This window comes from Pogonomyrmex barbatus, unplaced genomic scaffold (genome assembly GCF_055798465.1).
Source record: "Pogonomyrmex barbatus isolate J1 unplaced genomic scaffold, ASM5579846v1 scaffold15, whole genome shotgun sequence".
Taxonomy (NCBI): Eukaryota; Metazoa; Arthropoda; class Insecta; order Hymenoptera; family Formicidae; genus Pogonomyrmex; species Pogonomyrmex barbatus.
Window position 1 is genome coordinate 7679255 of NW_028297111.1, and position 22428 is coordinate 7701682.

The 22428-nt window shown below is 30.2% G+C and overlaps 1 protein-coding gene and 2 long non-coding RNA genes across 4 annotated transcripts; 2 read left to right on the forward strand and 1 right to left on the reverse strand.

Moving 5' to 3' along the window:
* Positions 1-12: 12 nt before the first annotated feature.
* On the reverse strand, positions 13-21486 carry LOC105426413 (ATP-binding cassette sub-family C member 4-like). Of its 2 annotated transcripts, XM_089073585.1 has the most exons (17): positions 21298-21486; positions 13297-13472; positions 12520-13126; positions 11708-11818; positions 11436-11570; positions 10650-10854; positions 9998-10220; positions 9171-9818; positions 7818-8317; positions 7373-7657; positions 6885-7114; positions 6071-6588; positions 5395-5625; positions 4465-4799; positions 3857-4102; positions 3278-3580; positions 13-2847 (listed from the first exon to the last, which is right to left on the reverse strand). In XM_089073585.1, exons 3-17 carry the CDS (start codon positions 12591-12593, stop codon positions 2707-2709), a joined length of 4185 nt encoding a protein of 1394 aa, XP_088929711.1. In that variant the 5' UTR covers positions 12594-13126; positions 13297-13472; positions 21298-21486; the 3' UTR covers positions 13-2706. The 2 variants fall into 2 exon arrangements, with proteins under 2 accessions (XP_088929711.1, XP_088929712.1); XM_089073586.1 differs by lacking the exon at positions 13297-13472.
* Positions 9760-11611, forward strand: LOC148937345 (uncharacterized). Its single transcript, XR_016138534.1, has 2 exons — positions 9760-9891; positions 9960-11611. It is a non-coding gene; the product is annotated as an uncharacterized LOC148937345 (long non-coding RNA).
* LOC148937346 (uncharacterized) lies at positions 14492-21746 on the forward strand. Its single transcript, XR_016138535.1, has 2 exons — positions 14492-20296; positions 21674-21746. It is a non-coding gene; the product is annotated as an uncharacterized LOC148937346 (long non-coding RNA).
* The last annotated feature ends 682 nt before the right edge of the window (positions 21747-22428 follow it).

The window sequence follows — 22428 nt, forward strand, 5'->3', positions numbered from 1 at the left end:
AAATAGCAATGGTTATTTACTCATTCTTATATTTTTATATTTTTATTATTTACTCATTCTTATATTTGTATATTTTTCTTGTACTTTGGTTAATTATTTACATACAATATCTCATTCGAGCGTGCATCCACATTCTTTCATTCCTTAAAATTACTATACGTACATAATATTTAAATTACTGTATTAAATTATTTAATTTACTGTACAACAATGTTGTAAATATTTTATAATATAGCACAATGTAACAATAATGTATAATTAATTATGTGAAGAAATGGAACAGTTTCTAGTACGAAGGATTAACAATGGAGTACTAATAAAAACTATTCCAAAATTAATCCTATCGAACATATAAAATTAACCATTTACAAAAAAATATATTTACGCAAATTTATACATAGCATTTGCTTTAAGCACAATTCCATATCAATAACGAATTATATGTATGTACACTATTGTATAACTCTGCTATGTTTATTAATATATAGTATATTTTAATAATATATTTAATTATAATTATAATAGTAATATAATAATAATATAATATAATTATAATAATATGATAATAACAATAATAACAATAATCTAGTAATATGCAAGTATAATATAATAATATAATAATATAATAATATAATAATATAATATACAATAGTATTATAAATAGCACTAAAATTAATTACTTGTAAAAATATATTATATTACCGGAATATCATTAAGATTGACAAGACATGTGATGCTATTATTATATGATGTATTAGTATACAGTATATTAAGTATATTATATCACTTATTATACTTTCATCGTGATACCTATCAAAATAGGATGGTAGGTTCTAAAAGCTATATTGAATTTTTATATTTTAATAACTAAACATGTATAACTGTAGTAGAACTGTACTGTAGTAAACCACCATAAAAAACCAAATATAAAAAATTTTAATCAAATACATTTTACATCATTAGATTACACAATATAACCGTCATTATTCACGATCATCATTTAAACCGATTTTCGAACTTCACGAATGCATTGTCATATAAGATATTTCTTTCCATTTTAAAATAGTTAGAGCCAACTCATCAAAATCACGTTAGCATATATTAACGATTTCAAAGTCAATAATAAACGTAAAAAATTAAATTGTACTAAAAATGGAACTAATTGTAAAAATAATAGATATATATAAAATGGGAATAATAAAATGATAATAGAATAATAATAATAAAAATAGAAATGAAATTAATAAAAAGAATTCAAGCAATTTTAACTTAGCAGCTTGGTAAAATGATCACAGAGCTCGAGAATCGATTTAAGCAATATATCGCGAATCATGATGAATATATTAACTCCAAAAGTATAAAATATATTTAACTGAAGGATTAATACTTAATTTTTTATATGCTATTTACTACGTTGTTCTACCATATGTTTTACATCTTTAGTCATTAAAGTACAAAAACTGCACACGATCTTTAGAATTATCCCGCTTTTATATATTATATGCTTTTATAGCAAGTACATGATTGCATCGATAAATGCAATTTACAAAAAAAAGTATTGAGCTTCTTTCTGCATTTTTATATGTCTAACAAAGATCAACTACAATAAGTAAAAATTAAGTAATAGTTTCGATAAGTATATCAGTTAAATTGGAGTATTCTTTTGTGATAATTAACGTAAAGTATTTAGATCGATAAAGTATATTGGATAAACTATATCAATCCTTAATTATATTCATTAATTAATAATAATCAATCCTTAATTATATTCATTAATCAATTTAAGGATTGATTATTATTAATTGATTTTAGAACTATTATAATATTTTGTTTCTTCTGAAAAAATTGATATTAATAATCGGAAGCTGATAATTTCGAAATTATACATTAATTACATTAATTGTCATTATATATATGTGTATTTATATATATAATTTATATATATTCGTCATTTATATATATTTATATATGTATAAAATATATAAATATTTCGAAAAAATTTATATATATTTATATATATATATATAAATTTAATTTATTTTTTATAAAATTTATTCATAAGAATTGTATTACTATTTTACTTTTTAATATTCTCTATAGTTTTTATAAGATCTTTTATGACTTGAAGCACATGATGGATATTGTAATAGAGATTAGAGAAAATTTACTGTGGGTAATATTATCCTAAGTACAATTTTATGCTTGCAACCTCACTGCCTTGATTTATCCTCAATCGACATACGTTCGCTTTATCACAAAAATTACAGATATTTGTAATTTCTGTTGAAGCACGCAAAAAGGTATAGAGTAGAAAAATATATAATAGTACTGTGAGTTTTAACTTGTGGCAAAAACTTTGTACTCGACTTTGCGCGATAAGATCAGAGAACTGATTTCGCAGTGATATCGTTAAATACAATACAAAATATAGTTTAGCATCTACTTTTTTAGATTTAGATGCTAGTTATGTTCAACATCACATATTATAATACTCAACGTATCGTGTCTATAATGTCCCGAAGTAAGACGTATGACAGTATGTTCTTCTGGGCATATAGAAATGTAACGTTCGCCTGAGCGCGCCATTTTGCACGCGTTATATATATTTTTCTATATCGTAAATATTCCGGACTGTAAATGTTCCTTTCTTACTTTGGGAAGTCTAACTAACAAGAAATTAATATATCAAAATTCACCAACGCTTCGTCATGTTCCTCCATATTTGTTTAAGTAGGTCTGCTTCGCCACTTTGACTAATTGATCATACATACCTGGACCAGTCTCCTTTACTAACGAAGTAAATTGACTATAGCTATTTTGCAGTAATAGATGAGGGTGATCATATTCCTGCAAAAAAAAAAAAAATCGGCATTGGCAATCGGAAAATATATATTACGATATTTTTTTTTTATTATAACTCAATTACACAGAAAAAAAGATTTCTTTATATTTATTATTTCTATTTGTTTGATTTACATCTGCTCTGCTTCAAGTAATATAATAAGTAAATATCAAGCTATAATAATTTTACATAAAATATTTATTTAAAAAGACATGTTTATAAATAAAAATGTTGTTGTTTCGTTGCACTAAATCATATTATTTGACTGAAACAATTTATCCTGATAAAAGAAAATATAAACAGAATGATATAAAAAAATGATGTAAAAATTTAAAGAAACAGAGATTTTTTGATAATTCAATTATGCCGTCAAAGTTGCAAGTTTTTGATCGCAATACAAAAACAGAAGAAATTAAAAAAAAAAAATTTACTTACAACCATACGACCCTTATCCATCACTAGGACCTTGTCGCTGTCCATTATAGTGTTCAATCGATGCGCCACTGTGAGCATCGTGCACGTTGCAAACTTCTTTCTGATTGTTCGTTGAATTAATGCATCGGTTTGCGGATCCACGTTCGCGGTCGCTTCATCCAACATTAATATACGATTGTTTCTCAAGATAGCTCTTGCTAAACATACTAGCTGCCTCTGCCCGACGCTAAAATTGCTGCCTCTGTCAAAAACGCGACTTTCTAAGCCGTTCCCAGAAGTAACAACCGCTTCTTTCAACTCAACCTGAAGTACAAAAATAATTATTATAAAGAGAATAGTATAAAATGAATACTTATTCAACTTACTTATTATGTATATGTAATTGTGTATGTATAATTTTAGAATCTTAAAACTTGGAACATTGAATTCTGAGGAGATTGAGATGAGTAGAGTTGAGAGTTTAGATAACTCGATAAATTTTGAAGCTCGACTTGAAACTATTGAATCTTTGGGTGTCACAGCACATTATATTTCCGATAATAAATACGATTTTATATTTAAATTAGAAATTATTCGAACCTCTTCGAGTGCTTCCCATAAATCCATGTCAGGAAATTCGTTGAAGGGATCTAGATTACGTCTCAGAGTACCTGAGAACAAAACGGGATCCTGGGGAATAATGGAGATTTTACGTCGCAAATCTTCCAAGGCTATCAAACCCGTATCCGTGCCGTCAATTTCGATGATTCCCTCCACTTTCGCTAATCGGAATAAAGCTGATATCAACGAGGATTTTCCAGCGCCTGTTCTTCCCACAACACCGATCTGTATAATAATCCCATCATTCTTAATACATCTCAATTATTTCTCAATTTTATATATTACATGCATATATAACAGTAAAAATATAGATATAATTTTCTTTATTTATATCACTTCATTGTGATAAAACTTTTACTTTACAAAATTAAATTGAATACAACTAAAAGATGTTTTTATCTCTTAATGATCGTCATAAATTTATTTTAAGAAAAAAAAGAAATCGGTATAATTTCGGTAAAATATCTTGAATTCCCAAGAGAAATTAAGATTCTTCAATCTTTTGAAATAAATTTTTTTGTCCTCTGCAAAATCTCCTGATGGTTGTCAAATATTGGTACACAAAATTTCTTTTCATAACATCGTACCTTCTCCCCGGGATAGATCACAATGTTTAAATTCTTGAGGACAGGCGGTTCCTCGTCTGCATAGCGCATATAAACATTCCTGAATTTGATGCAACCCTCATCGGGCCAAGTGTTTGATGCGTTAGACGGCAATGCCAGATTTTTATCCTTCTTCTTCACATACGCCCCCCGGTCTCGTAGATTCGGTTCTGCCGGAAGCTGAATGTATTCGAGTACACGTTCCACTGCCATCATTTGGTTCGCCACCTCCGCACTTTGTCGCATACCCCATTGAATTATTCCGGTCATCGCCATTACTTGAGTAATGGCCAAACCGACTTCTCCACCGGAAAATGCTGAAAGATGCGCATCTCATTTAATTTTTCTGTTTTCAATCTTATATAGATATATTTCTAGATGTATCAATTAGATTCTTTAATTGCAATGTTCTACTTTATATAATAAATATTTTCTTATAATAAATAATCTTTTTCAAATCTTCCAAACACTATTCAATTATTTAATAATTCTAGCATAATTTGGAGATTTTTTAAAAAATGATAATATTTGAATGTATATATTTTACTCCAAATAAAATAATACCTTAATTGTGAACCCTTTAACAAATTAATATATTTTTTATAAAACATATATTAATATTAATCTCTTTTAAGTCTACTTTTAAGTTTCTATACAAGTTATTACTTGATATTAATAAGAAAAATTTGTTAAAAATAATAACAATTGCTTTAAATCAAATTCTTTATAACTTTATATATATAATTTTATATACTTCTTTATAACTTTATGCAGTTTGACTAATTATCAACATATTTTTCATAAAAAATATATTAATCGTCTTTTCAATATATATTTAAAAACTGATAAAACTGATTGTTAAATAATTTGAAACAGACTCATAGTTAAAGAGAATTGTATGTGAGTATTTACATTGATTGAATAGCAAGAAGCTGAAGGTAACGAGCGAAATGAAGAAAAAACAGAATACATCCAAAGAGAATCCGAATGCTGTGCTGGTCACAATGTACATGTAAACCGTGGACGTATGTAAATCTTGCAGCTTATCAAATTCATTTTTAAGTATATCCTGAGCACAATACGCTCTGATGGTCGTCAAACCGTTCAATGTGGCGTTTAAATGAGTGAATACCGGCGAGCGTGCTGTGTATCATAAAAGAAATTTTTAGTTATGAGAAAACTGTATCTTCAAAAAATAACTTTTTAATGAAACTTTTTAAGCTTAAAAGAACATATTTGACGTAATAAATTATAAAAGGAATGATTAACAAAAAATTGAAATTTAAGAATAAATAAATTTAAAGAATACCTTTCTCGTAAAAAGAATTAACTAATAGTAATTAAGTATAGTAAGTCTAATAAAGATAAGCGAGAAAGAGAGGCAGAAGGAAGTATCTTATCCATAAAAAAATATATATAAAAATATATATATAAAAAAATATATATATAAAAAATATTTTCAACTTTAAATTATTTATAAAAAGAATGTAATATAAATTAAATAAATATATATAATAATATAAAATAAAATGTATAATAAAAATTGTAATAAATTTTAAAAGACAAATATAAAAATACCAATACATACCAATTCCTTCCAATCGCTTGATGTTCTTGCTAGTCTTGAGATAGACTTTACGGATAAAATAAAACATCCCACTAATAAATATAATAGGTACCAAGAAAATGGGATTGACTATGCAAGTCACTATCAGTGATCCGAACATCAACATATTCATTTGGCCGGCGTCTAAGATTGCCTTGGGCAATAATTCGTCGATCGTACCCATATCTTTGGAAAATCGATTGAGAATTCTACCGCTCGGATTAGTATCGAAGAATCGCATCCCTGTACGAATTAACGCGCTGAACATCATATCGTGCAGGCGCTGACTGCATGTCATACATGTCTTGTAGAAAACCAACGATCTGGTGATGCCGATGAAAAAAATGCCAATTACAATGCCCGTATAAACATAGACGTAATTAATTACTGATGATATGCCCTCGTTGATAATACTTATTGTCATGTTTGCATAAGCATCATCTGTTTGATTTAGGTTAAGAAGTTTGGCTTCATAGTTTTGCGTTTCCACATAATTGGCTCTGAAAGGATTAATACAAAAAATTATTTGACAATGAATAAAATAATCGAAAATAATAAAAACATCTTTGCTTAATGTTAATCAAGATACACGAATAGTGTCTCGACGCGAAATTCACGTGCAACGGAATAAAAATATTTATATTAAATATACATATGTTATTAAACTTAATATAAAAATTAATAAATTTCAGAAAATTAGCAATGTTATATAAAAATATATAATATGTAATAAATGATTATTTGTATAAAAAATGACTTTCTTTCTTTCTTTAACTAATATAATCAATATACTCACAAGTAAGGCACAAAATAATCGTTAAAGCTGACGATGAATTGTGTGGCGATGAACAGAAGTAAAACGATAAAAGCTATGCCTAAGTTGGCACCTATTTGGAAGAATTTGATAAATATAGGACCCTTTACGAGGCCACGCGATGTCCCCTCGAGACCATCGTTCAATTTTTCCGGATCTTCATCTTCATCTTCATCATCTGTACCGCCACTGCTAGCTTCTGGAGTTCGACTCTGTTGAAGAAATATTATCTTCAATAATATTAATCATATCCCTTTGTATTTCGTTATTTAGATATTGTTCATTATAATATTAAATACACAAAAATTTTTAATTATATTATTATAAAGGATTCTTTCCTCTGGAGGATTATTTTCTGTAATTTGTCTTAAAAACAATTTGAAATAAAAGTTATAATATTTTGCAAAATTGCTTTTTCCATCTCTCTCATGCTTCTTCGTAATTTTGTGGACATTTATATTTTCACTTACTCTATTACTTGAGGAGGAAAATTGTCGTCTTAAATTTATGCTTTTCTCTAAGGACGAGTCATCGATTGCCTCATTCTCCGTTGCCAGGAGTATTCCATACTCGGGTCGATATTCCAGCAGATCCTGATAATGCGAGAAATATTTTATTTTTCCTTGCTCGAGCAGTAAAATAGCGTCTACTCCTTTTATATATTGTAGCTGATGCGTCGCCAGAATTCTCGTTTTACCGGCCAGATATCTTTGAATACACTCTTGAAACAAGTGCTTACTGACATGTGCGTCAACCTAGAATTTTAAACAAAAAAAATGTTTCATCAAGATTTATATTCAAAACGAAAAATACTAGATTATTGTCATTCATGAAGTTCAGCCTGATACATCACGTCTGAAAAGAAATATTAAAAAATATTAAAATAAATTAATCACCTTTTTGATAATCACTTACCGCACTTAGAGGGTCGTCAAGCAGGTATATATCCGATTGTCTGTATAAAGCTCTGGCCAAGTTAATCCTAGCCTTTTGACCTCCGGACAAAGAACTTCCTCGTTCACCTACGACAGTTTGATCGCCCTGCGGAAATTGCTTGAAGTCACGCAGCAAAGCACAAGCCTTGACCACCTTCTGATACCGTTGACGCTCGTAAGGCTGTCCGAAGAGTATATTCTGTCGGACAGTAGCACCGAAGACCCAGGCCTCTTGGCTGGCATAACTGACACCGCCATTGACCTTTACCTGACCTTCCGTCAAGGTAATCTCGCCCAGAATCGCGGATAAGAAGGAGCTCTTGCCGTTGCCCACCATGCCGATTACCGCATAGAGTTTGCCTTTCTCTATTTGCAAGTTGATATTCTCCAGGGTGTTCTCTGATTGTCTTATCTCCCACTTGGCAGTTATGTCAATCATATTAATGGCCCAATTGTCATACATAGATAACCGCTGTTTGTCTGTGAACAGTAAAGTTTTGTTGAAAGTTAAACTTCTCAACTCAAAAATAAACATTAAGAAAATGCCGAAGATATCTCATAAACTTTTAAAAAATTTGAAAAAGACATTTTCAAAAAGACTAAAAGATGCATAAAGGACATTAAAAAATTAAAATTTTATTTTGATACTTTTTAAATTATTATTTTGTTAACGTAGACTACTTCATTATTCTTCAAAATTTAAGATGTAAATATCAAATTTGAGACAGCAAACATCCTTTATACAGCATTGTTTATATTAGATTTGATAGTTTATAAGAAGATACGAATATTCTAAGAAGAATCATGTATATGCATAATATATATTATATATATATATATATATATATATATATATATATAAAAGAGAATAAAATTTAATTTGCAAAATAATAAAATGTATAGAGTATTGCAGCAACACATGACAAGGCAGTATGACGGGTTGCAGAGGTGCAGACACTGTTCACAATTGAATGGGCTTCAGCATACATAATATATAATTTGCACATCCTTTTCCCAATAAAGTTTATAGCCTCAACTTTTAATACAATTGATTATGCTAAAGCCTATTCAATTGTAAACAATTTTCTACACGAATAAGCACCTCTTCATATTATCCTGTATGTGTTGTAACACCATGTACATGTAATGCTTATTATAATCACATTTTTATTTCAAAAAACAAAAACAGTTTCATATTCATGATCATTTTTGAATTCTTTCCTGTAATTGCAGATAATATTTGGTTATCGGATAAATTTATTCAACATCCCTAATTTATATTTGTATAAGTCATAAAATATTTTTTTCCAAGTTTAATGAATTGATCTTTTACCTGCAACAAGATTAGCAGTGTTCTTTAGCAAGTCGCTGGCGACGATCACCAATCCGTTATGTTTTCTATGATCGCTATTTTCATCCAGATCACCTTCATGGCTCTCCGCAACATCATCGTCGATATAAGGCAGATCTTGTTTAGAGGCTCGTCTAAGATCCGAATTAATATTGACGTAGGCGGAGGATGCCTTAGAAACAACCACGTTGCTACCATGGAACTCTTCAAACATGAGGAAACCCTGGAGCCTGCGTATGGCCACCATGCACTCGGCCAACTCGGCGAAGCCACGCACGAACATGCCGGTCATGGTATGCGCGAGGATGTTGAAGTAGGACGAAACGACGAAGACCTTGTCAGCGGTTAGATCGTTGCCGAACATCAGCATGGAAATGAGAGTGCAGTAAAGCGCCATCCGAGTCGTGAAAAGATTGAAGGTCATGTAGACGCCGCGGATGTACGAGCTCTTAGTGACCACCCGAAGCTCGAGCTTACGCGCCAGTTCAACCATTGCACAGAACGGCTTCTCCCAAGCGTACATTTTAATCACCTGCACCCCGGAAATAATTTCGTCCATTAGACGAACCCGCTCGTCCGTCTTGATAGCCGTCTGGAGGCGGAACTTCGACGACAGCTTGCCGGTGTAGGCTGAAATTGCCAGAATAGAAATTGATGGACGTCCGCAAATAAAAGGACTTATTACCACTAAAGGAATTCAAAAGTAATATTCTTAATTTTTTTACTTAATTTTTTGTCAGTCAAACAAAAGATAATTAAAAATTCTTCCAGACTTCCAAAAAAAATATATCTGGTTACGTGAGACTCACATTGTATCGGCACGACCACGAAAGTGGCAGCGATACCGATGAGACCAGCATAACCGACCTCTTGGTATAGAATGTAAGCTACGATCAGGGCGGAAAGAGGCGCGGACCACATATGATGAATAAAGATGGAGACGAGATCGAACCTATTGACATCGTTGGCCACTAAATTAACCACTTTCCCGGGCGCTGTCTCGCCTAGTGCGGTTTTGCTCAGACGCAAAGCCTATAAAATAAATAACATCCGTTATATAATCTGAAAAATGAAACGCTGACATGTAGCGCAAAGGAAATTACATTTAACTCGTAAACATTTTAATAACATGGACATGCGTCGTTAAAACTGACTTCTGATCGGAACACCGAGAAATACTTGGTCTTTTAAAAGCTTCAAAGATTTCCTTTTTAAAAAAAAGAATTTAAAAGATTTTTTAAAAATTAATTTCTTTCGTCGTAGGTTTCTTTCTTTTTTTCTTCTTTTTATTATGATCCTTACTTTTTTCTTTTTCATAGGAGTATTTATTTTAAATAAAGTTAAGTAGGAAATATATGGAACGAGACTCCACTATAGACTTACTTCTCAGATGTCATTCATTTTTTTAGTTCTTGCTTCGTTGGAATTTCCCATAATAAATTATTTCAATTACTGACTAACCTTTCTGTATACCACAGAGCAGACAGCTACACGAACTTTCGCACCCACGTGAAAGGCACCAAAAATCGCCTGATTGCCGCTTATCACGTTTATACCGGTCGCTATACAAATACCAGCTCCGTACCATAGAGCATTTTCATATAATTCAACCGAATCCTTCCGGAAGTAACGCAGGAGACCTCCTAACAGTAACGGTGTCCCTAATCTGTTGAATAAATTTTGCGCATTATTTTCTTACACGTCATTACTGGACGTTATTTTACAGATTAGACAATTATTACTATTGGTATAATTATATTGGTATATTATTATTATTATTATTATTATTATTATTATTACTCATAATACAGTTATGATAAAAGTATCTTCCGTTTAAAATTAACATTTCACTTTAACATTTATAAATATCTCATTTTTTTAAATATCTTTCTCCTTTATTCAGAAGTTTTATCCATATAATTCAGTCAATATGAGATTATTTTACGTCAAAAGCTATACCGTATAACACTTCATCATCATAAACGTAAACGTAAAAAATAATAACGGAGCAAATTTCATCTTCAAATTTCTATGTACGGACAGTTAAATCTCAAAACATGGAGATATCTTCACTCAATATTTAATTCAAGAAATTTTATAAAGGAGACAATAATTAACAGCAAATCTATTTATTGTGATCAATTGCATCGGCGTTATTGATCGATAAAAAGGATATGCTTTTTTATGAAATTTTATAAAAGAAGCAAAATACAAAAGCTTTACGGGGACATGAACGTTAGCGAGTACCTTAGCACAAATTCGTTGAGTATTTGTATTAGTCCTAGTAGGAAGTACTCCCAAAGGAATGTGCGGAAAATGGTCTTCAACAGACTCGGATTGCGTTTCCATTTCTTCGAATTTTCCAACTCAATTGTCCATCGTCTGCAAGCATAAACGATACGTTACTATAATTTCTGTCCTAAGGGAAAAAAATACAAAAAGAGAAAAGAAATATTCGCAAATGTATTCTTTCCTCCTCTTTCTTTCCCATCGTCTTTAAATATAATTTCGGTACTAACTTTTCTAGTCGATCTCCGAGTAATTTCGATCGGTCAACCTTGAGGGGATCATACAAATCCTCTGGTTCTAAAACTTTCTTGTATCCTGTCTTGAATAAAGTGATGGTCCACCTAATTTGATTTGAAGTGGTTCGCGTAAGTTAAAAATTAAATATTCAACTGCAACTCGAATTGTCTTAGATTACAGACAATTTACTTAAATATAATATACTTAAAAATAAGATTACGTCAAGTTTGAGATTCAAAACTGAGGAATTAAAAATAACTTTGTGCAATTTCACATATGACAACGCGCTTTTATTGTATCAGCACTACGAAATGCAGTATCATCTTTAAAGACAAAGCAAATTTGCGTGAAGATAAGAACTAATTTCGAGTAAAGGCCAATTTTAAGTGTTTCAAGCAGCACGTACATATGCAGCACGCATTTTAAATATCATTTTGAATTTGTTGCTTTTATATCTGAATACTTTTAAACCGTAGTAAATATTTTTAGGTCAAAATTTTTATGTGCAAATGTCAAATATTCGAATTTGCGAATATTTACAAATCTAGATATTTTTCATATTTTACAAGTCTAAATATTTGTCTAAATCATTGAAATCTTTTAGATTGAATATCAAATACTCCAGTATTCAAATGTCCAAATATTCAAATATTCAAATATCTAAAAATTCGTAAATCTCTGAATATTCAAATATTTAACAGCGATATTTTCAGGTACTCAAATGCTTGAATACCCTCTAGAATTCGGTGAAGAGCTGGAAAAAATTTCTTCGTCAAGAGTAAATCTGATGAACCAGAAAACTCACCACCACAGCAACACCGATATGATGTTTGCCTTTTCTCGCGGATTTGGCTTCGATCTGGTTTTCGTTGAATCCATCGGTCCTCACACGCAGCATTAACTCGCCGCGAACTACTCACTTTGATTAACACACAGTTATAAAATCGATCGATTAATTTATAAGGTGCTTTACAGTGATTGACACTTCTGTTAGGCCCTAGTTGAAGGATCGTTTTCTTCTTAAATAAAAAAAATTTCTGCTCACTATATTTTTAACTTGAGTTGTTATAATGATTGTAGCGTGCCTTTTCCTCAATTGTCACAAGTTATCGAAGGTTTTCTTAACACTCGCAGAAATTCATCTTCAGCTACCCATGCGTGATTCACTATCTGTCTTTCTCACAATCGTAATCAAATTGACACTTCACTTCTGTGATCTCGCTGCAACAGCCATTTGCAAATATTGCCACTTTCCGCGATCAATTGATGCCAATCTTATCGCAAATTCTCAATGAATCCTCTTGAAAGTAAAATATTAATCGGTCGATCGACAGTTGTATGGACATCTGTTCGCTTTTCGAGATTTGTCTTCAAGTGACTTCTCCAACTTTTCGGAAAGCTTGTAAACCCACCTAACAATTTTTATAAATAACAATTATTGTATTTGTTTAACAAGTCAGTTACGTGTAATAATTGTAATTAAGATTATTCTTTGACTGATTGATTTGACAGTAATAATTATTATTTTGAGTACAAGGTTTTTTTTTTAGGTAATAATCTACAATAATAATAACTTGAATACCTTGATTTACTGAATCTCTTCGTTAGTAAAAAATCGTTTGCAATTCCGTCTGTGATAGAAAAAACAGTTGTGCTTCGGTAGGAAGAAACGTGAGCGCTTTAGTGACGTGCTCTTCTCTAATAAAGCGAAGACGAGCAACTTGTCCAGGATCCAAGTGACTCCTCGGGTATGTCTATCTATGTTTAAAAAAAAAAAAAAAAAAAAAACCTATATCATTTGCCTGCACCGTTCCCGCCTTATCTGGCTACACGCAATTTATTTGCTTGCTGTGTCATTTCTTAAATAACATAGAAGGTCGTACAATCGCAACGTTATGCTACAATTCACATTTATCTATAAAATAATAAAGTATAGTTAAATATGCATGTTTGCCATTAATTTGTTATCAACCAGCTTCTTGTTTCTACGTTACAAATTAACGGTAAAACTACATAAAAAAAAAAAAAACATTGAATTGATTAAAATTGAAAATTAAAAATTGAAAAATATTTAAATTTAAGAATTACGAAGGAATTAAAAACTTCTAAAATTATGTTTAAAAATTAGATTAGAAGTAAATTTAAGATAGGATATTTTGTGCACTTGGTAACTATTTGATCAAGATAAACAATAATACTATGTACATAAACGCCATTACCAAAGTTCTACCAGCTTTACAATTGGTCTTCCCCCGTAGAGGGAATAAAAATCAATATTTTAATAAATAGTATCACTTTAGGAAAAACCACAGTTAATATTTTAAGGAAAATACGTGAGGAAAATACAAAGTTTATCGGTCGCTGACCGAAGATGATCCACGATGTTGTATGTACAAGAAATAATAGCACCGATTAAGTTTATATAGTAGATAACATTTATGAGAGATTATGAGAGATTTATTATCATCATTTATGTTAATGTCACTAATTATTCTTAGTTAATTATTACACTTAAAGTAATCGAAAATTATGTTTTTATTATGAAATTCTCGCAAATATATTTAAGCTCTTATTTAATATATATAAAACTATTTCACACTATTTCACACTATTCTAATATATTAAGTAATACAACTTAATTCTTTCAATATTTTACGATACATAAAGAAATTAAAAAAATATTTATTAAAAACTAAAAGAATTTATTTATTTTGAGATTAAATGGTGCATTAAAGAACAAAGCAAATTCTTACGTTTTTAAATAAAATCTCAATTTATAGAATTTTATTTTATCTTACGTGATAAAAAACTACTCAAAAGTATATCGAAAGCAGTCTGTCTTCTCCGCTGTTTTCTTCATTATTTTTTTAGTAATTACAATCTTGATTTTAGAATTTTAGAATCTACCTCTTTTCAGGGCCGATTTTTTTTTAGATCTCTCTAATTTCGAGACCTTGTGTACGAAAAATCAGAATACTTTCTGAGAGTCTCACCTAGCCAAATAGATCGATAGATAACAAAATCGATAAATCCGATCTTGCTCAGACTCGCTGAGAAAATTCACATATCAAACTGAACTAAAAAGAAAACCGAAGTAACGGTTGTTTCGCTGAGGCGTTGGCTACCGCAAAGATATTTAAAAATTGAGAAAAAGAAGTATATATTTATATATATATATATTTACACACGAAAATTTTATGTATTTTTTACATTATATATAAAGATATAAATATATAAAATATATAGATAAACATTAATGTACGGTATAACATTTTATATACATATTTGAATGTATTCCACAGTATAAATTTTTATGTATTTTAATTTTATATATATATATATATATATATATATATATATATATACATTAAAATATATAAAATATTTTTATGTCAAATATATACATATATATATAAAAATATAATAATGATACCGATTATGCAAATTTTATATTTGGTATATGCCGCGCCAAGAATCTTGTTAATTCATTTCATAAAAGGATTTATAAAAGTATTCTCAAAATCTCTCTGTATTTGATTGGATCTACATACTCTACATAATCGAAAAAATCGATGACAAAATATTTCTTGCTACTGAAATTTTTTCTATTGTAGATTAAGTGTAGGTTATTTAGGTTACACATGATATGCGGACATGATAACGAAGTGATAAGGCTTTTTGTAACTTGTAGAAAGTCTCTACCAAATAATTACAAAGAAAATTAAATAAACAGAATAACAGTGCATATAGACAATATAATTATAATTATTGTTGGAATAGTTATTGTTGATGATTTATATTATTTGATTTCAGAATTATACTCGTGATTTATATGACATGCTATTATTTCAACGTCGTACATTTCAAAATATTTTTCATATATTATTATATATTTTCTTATAGATTTCATATATATATATATATATATATATATATATATATATATATAAAATAAATCTTTGTCTAAAACATTTTTTTTAATTAGTTTTCAAAATATTCAAATGCCATTCTTTTAAAAACTATACATACTTTATATATATATATATATATATTTAAACAATATTAGAATATATATATATATTTCCTAATATTATTCAAATATTTTTTATTATATAAAATTATAAAATTTTCATCTGCATTTTCAGCTTTGCAGATTATAAATGGGTAAAAAGTGGATCTTTATATTGAAATTTGATTCTTGCCATTGTAATTATCACTGTTTGCAAATATTTTCCTTCAATTGATCAACTGATTAAGAAAATTTATTCGCCATGAACAGTATACTGAAACATTAAAAATACAATTGCCACAAGGACAATGAAATCAAAACAAATGCAGAATTATTCCAGAGATCTTAGAACTTTTCTAGTCTTTTGTCTTACAATGAAATTTTATAACTTTATAACTCTAAATTTACTTTAAAATTACCTTGAATTATATTTAAATTGATAAATGTGTTGTTATATACAATCATCAAAATTGTGACGACGTGATAAAAATGAATGTTCTACCGATAAGAATATGTACAAAAGATTATGGAAAATCTCAAGGCAACCAAAAAATGATAAAGTAAAAAATAATAAAACAAGAGAAATGCGTTGTCATGCCTCCCGGCTATTGTAATCAACGTATTACGATATACATTGACAAATAAATCGCAACTACAAAGAGCCGTTGTTGTTTCCTTAAACGCGTGAAATGTTGCAACTTGGCGCAAGTAACAATACGCGTTATGCAAATCTGATTAACGCATATGTCAAGGCAATATAGCAAAAAAGTTTCCTCGAAACATTTAATAGAAACTTCATAGCCTGATAACGTTTGTCGTTGTATGCTGATTGTGAATATTGCGACATATCAGTATTTCTAGTTAACTTTTAGAGCGTAAGCTTCAGCTGGATTCCACATCAAGAATACAACTTTAGATACACTTCACGTATTTGTTACGCAACGTTGTAAAATATATACGTTCAAAGACAAGATTAGAGCATATATTAACGAAATCTTTTTGAATTTCTAAATTCAGATGATCCAGTTTCGATTGTGTGCACCGCAAAGCATTTTTTCAAAAAAACACCTTTCGCAAGAGTGCCTGTTATTCGTGTGTTTTTCAATATTATATCTTGAAAAAAAATTTATACAAGTTGTAAAATATATGTTTTAAATACTATATTACCTGCGAAAAAAAATCTTTGAGCGTTTCTAAAAAAAATTCCCAAAAATTTCGTTTTTTTGGGCTATGCAATTGCATATAATCCCTTAAAGGAAAGCAAGGATACAATCGATTTCACACAGACGCGCGTATAATTTTACAATAGTAATTATGATGCTAATTAAGAATTATTTTCAATGATTTTGTCGATTTGGATCTTTGGAAAAGAAGAAATGAAATTTGTCGTCAAATCTTCAATCATTATTAAAAATTCTTGATTTTCATATTTTCTCTAATGTAGACATATTACTTATGATAAAAAAATTGAATATATGCACATTTCCAATTTTTTGTATAATATAGTGTACATTTCAAACTATTTAAAAAAAAAAAAAATAGGCATAATTTATTTTTGCAATATCCTTCGAGCATTCTCACTTCAGAATCTCCATGTGCTATTGTGATTCCTTTCACCGAAAATTATTAAACAAAATGCCGATCTGGCATAAGGATTAGCATTTGATTAGTGATTTTTTTGTCTTCTTTGTTAAGTGTATTATTTATTGCATATGGAACATGATCTCCAAGATTAATGATCTCCAAGATGCAAAAACAAGAACATTAGCGCGATCTGATGACCGAGTTCGGATGACGTCCACAGAAGAATATAAGCGAATATAAGCGTGACGGCGACATACATATGCCGAGTTTGTGCTTGTGTGTTGGAAAGCAATGATTAAGGAAAGAGTAATTGGTGGCCATAGGCGCGGAGTAGTAACGGAGTTATATAATACGGCAGTTTCCTTAATAGAATCGTGACTCGCGAATGTATCGTGGAATCGTTCACCAAATAGGGACGTATACAAAGTGGATTTTGTAGGGTCTCGGCACCCCGCGGATTTAATTACAACTAACTAAAATCGCTGATAATTACAAGATAAGTGCTATAAATATATTAAATTTCTTTCTTGTATTATTTTTAAAATAAAGCGATCAGAGAATATCTGTAAACTCATCATGATCCAAGAGAATCAATGAAGTTCATTAGTAAAACCGTATCGATCGGGAAGAGAGCTATTGTATAAACACAAGGTGAAGGTGTATCTGTTCTGGCGGAAAAAAAAAAAAAAAAAAAACATTGTACACTAGAGGAATTGTCTTAACGTTTGAATAAATCGTTCGTAGAAACGTAACTTAATACTGTTATATGTAGTACTTGGAACGATAAAGAAATATAAATAAACATAGCAAATACCAAATGACGACAAGGCAAATGAAATATCAATAGATTCATATCACAGAATATAAAGTATAAGGCAATCTCTCTATTTCGTTCAAATTAAAAAACATATATACATTTGCTTATTGAATATCTTTAATTTAACATCGGATATTATGGCCTAAAGACTGTAATTTAATGACAATGTCAACAAAATAATTAAGCAATATTTTTATTCTATTTGGCATTCATCTTACGAATTTCATTGGCGCCGATTATTTGAATAATTTCATTAATAAAACGGGTAGTACGAAAATATATTTAATATCTCTATAGTTCACATATATATGTATATTTCGAGTGAAGCGACAAAATACACTTCACATCACTTGCGTACACTAAAAAAACAATTAAGAGATAATTATAATGCATTGACAAAGGCGCGTTGTTCTTTACTGACGCCAACTTGTGAAACGTCGGGTCAATTGTTCAGCTAGAATGATACGTAATCTTTATTGAAACACACACACACACACACACACACACACACACACACACACACATACACACAGCCGTGACTCATGCGTTCGCGCAGTTAAATAAGCGAGTCTTTGGAACAGCGAAAGTGTATTCATAATTTTTCTGAAGAGTAATCTCACAATTTAGAAGCCAAAATTATCCGGGGGATATTGTCCCAATATATCGTATTTTTAAGCATCCGCGGAAAAATCATTGAAACGAAAACAAATTGTTACAAATTCTTCATTTCAGAATGAAATCTGGGATGACAATCGTGCTCATCTCTTAAAAAACTGTGAAACGAGACATGGAGGGACTCTTGCCGAGAAGGAGAATATCGGGAGATATGAATGTGGGAACACGCGATTTTTGGAAATATATATTTGCAACTGAGAGATTCTCAAGAATGTGTATTTGCAACTGAGAGATTCTCAAGAATCAAAACAATTCAATTTGCGCTGAGATTCGAATGATGTGCTAAAGAATGACTTTCCGCCGCTGAGTAACGTGAAAGAATTCAACAAAATATTTTGAGAATTAATGTGTGAAAAGGAAATATGTTGAATAACAGATAGAGAGCTCGGACGAGAACAGTGATATACACTACGCATAGCAAATAACTCAGCTTATCGACATTCAGAAATCATCACGTGCGAACCCCGTGTAAAGGCAAACCCCATGAGTAAATGTATCTTTATAGGCACGAAGATATATACAATAAAAAATCAATTCAATATTTCTTGCAAGTTTTGAATATATTCAAATGGAAATGGAATTATATTTAGGGTTTTATATATATATATATATATATATATATATATATATACAATTAAATATCTTTATGTACTACGTGTATGCATAACAATATTATCAAGCAAATCGCATTATCAAATGTTACTTTCTCTGACGTTTTGTTCTATATTATTTTTCAAATAGCTTCTTGAATAAAAATTAAATAAACAGCAATACAGACGTCTCAAAACTTAAACTTTATTATCTAGCTTAATATTACTTTTTAAGGTAAAATTTAAGATAAAGTTTAAGATAAAGTTAATTTATTTTTTAAATTTAATAATATTTAATTATAATTATATTTTTAAATATCTGTACAAGAATAAATCTTCATTTTTAGTTTATTTTTTTTTCGCTTCTTCAATATATAATCATATCTTTGCACATGCACGCTAGTATTGTATTTCTTCAATTTAACTTCTTTACTTCTACAAATTATATATATATATATATATATATATATATATATAGTTCTCCAATTTTAATTTTTTTTACATTAAACATTTCGACAATTGACGAATCACCGCTGTCGACTTTTACGATTCATAAATCGGGAATAAATTTGGATTAAATTATTCGATTAAAATTTCAAGATATATTTAATTTTCTCATAATACCAATAATACAAGGTGTTAAAGATGCTAAAGAAGCTCGATATTAACAATGCGAACATTCCTCGTTCTTACAAATATTGGCGTGCATCGCGCGTGATGTTTTATTTTGAGATACACTCAGTGAATTATGACGCGATTCAAGATAGATCGTGACGAGAGTGAACATCACTTGCAAAACGAGTCTTGTTTCGTGACGTAATCCTCCCATGACGTATTACGATGCACAAGGAATGGAACACATCCGACAGAAGCTAGTTACACTTCAACGACGATCGCGCGCGCAAAAGTAATTAATGTACATACTATATACTTTAAGCACATCTACCAAACGACAGCAGCTGACTACGGCATAATAATAATGATATCATCAATATCAATATTAATAATAGTAATTAATAATAATGATAAATTTAAATAATCTAAGTTTATTGTTATTACAAAAAAATTATTACTTAATAATAGAAGATAATCAAACAAATAGATCCAAGATACAGATTGTATCAGAGATGTTTTTTTCTCAAATATGTAATTTCTTGCAAAAAATTAGAATCAAATTTTCTTCGGAACTTTTCGGAAGATAATAAAAAATGAAAATGATTATCCTTTCTCTCTTTGACAATTGCCGGTATCTCTCTCTCTCTCTCTCTCTCTCTCTCTCTCCCTCCTTTATTTTCTCATCGTAATTAACAATCGCATTACAAAGTTCAAGAGTATCGGAAGCAATAGGCGAAGCAAAGTAATTCATTTGGAGAATATTACTGTATAATTTGCATAAAAAAATATCAACGGACTACAAATCGAGATCTTCTCAATGAATATTTGCCTCTCATCAAAGAGCTTCACCCCTTAAATGACAGTTTGTATCTATAAGGATACATTATACGTGTCAAAAATATCATTAAAAAAAAAATCAAGGCATTTAAATTTATTCAATTTTATAGAAAAATATACGAATATATGACTGAAAGATACGAGTTAAAGAACGGTTTCTATACTGCATTAAATTTATCAAATGCGAGTGAATCTAACGTGCACCGCGTTAAATCGCGTTTATGGGCCGCGTTCATTCTACAATTTGTCGAAGAGTACCGTCTCGTAGTATGGCGACAAATAACACACGACTATTTTTGGCAGACTCCGCGAAGATCAAGGATCGATCAGAAATCTAATTTCGCCGTCATCATTTTCGAAGCCGTATCACAGATCTTGAGCCTGACCGGTCGGGCTTCCCATTTTTAATTTTCGGCCCCGATTAAAGATCTCTCGGTCACTTTGTGCTGTACTCACTTTCTTCGTCACGACTTCGTACGCGACTGGATTTTTCACCCTTCTGCTTTTGCTCGCGAATCCATCGCACAGGCTCGTACACGCATACACGCTTACTCATGTAGCGAGAAGCAACGAGAAGAGACGACCAGCCGCGACGACGTCTGCGCGGCCACTGAGCGCCGCATTGAGCGTCGCGCCGCTCTCGCAACATCACGTGGCACGCAATCATCGTTAACCGTTCGGTCAAAGAACTACTAGGGGATGCCTAACATCCCAATCGCATCGAAGAATTCGAAAGGCGGAGAGGGGGGGGGGGGGAAACCCCCTATTAAGATCGAATCTGATCGCCGCTCCGAGTACGCAAGGGATTTCTAGGTTGATTTTTTTTTTTCAGATAAAAGGAATCGTGATCTTGACTACAAAATTGAAGATTGCTCATCTCTCAAGATATTCCTGATATATTTTTTTTATCTTAACTTTAGCTTGTAATATTTAACAGGTTTACTGGAATTTTTAGTTTAGACAAGGTCCCGGCCTAATAATGCCCGTCGTAATAATTAAACTTCATCCAGATTCGAATCGATGTCGAACACAATAAAATCAAACACAATAAAAAAAAACACAGAATTCTGTAATTATCAACATGTTAATAAAGATGTACTCATATAGATATAAGATTGAATGTTTTAAATCTAAAGGAAATAAAGGAATGTGTGTGTGTGTGTAGTTGTTTTTTAAAATTTAAGAAATATCCAAAGATTTTTTTCATTGCTAAGATATTAAAAATAAAAATCTTTTTGTAATCAACATTTATCTGTCTTTTTATCAAAATTTTAGTTAATAATTAATCTAAAGAATTCAAAACTGCAAATATTGAAATTTAAAGAATCATTACAAGAGAATGACTTACCGTCTATCAAATTTTATAGCTGTAAATAATTAAATAGTTGATATTTGCAATCTAATAAATATTTTTATTGTTGACATTATTACATTAAAAATAATTGAATACGATGGCAATTTCAATTTATGCAATCATGCAGGATGATTTATTTGATCATTTGAAGAGGATTTCGAGTAAATACATTTCGTAGAGTCTTCGATCCTTCTCATTATTAAAAATTCGGAACAAAATTGCTTTCCACTATT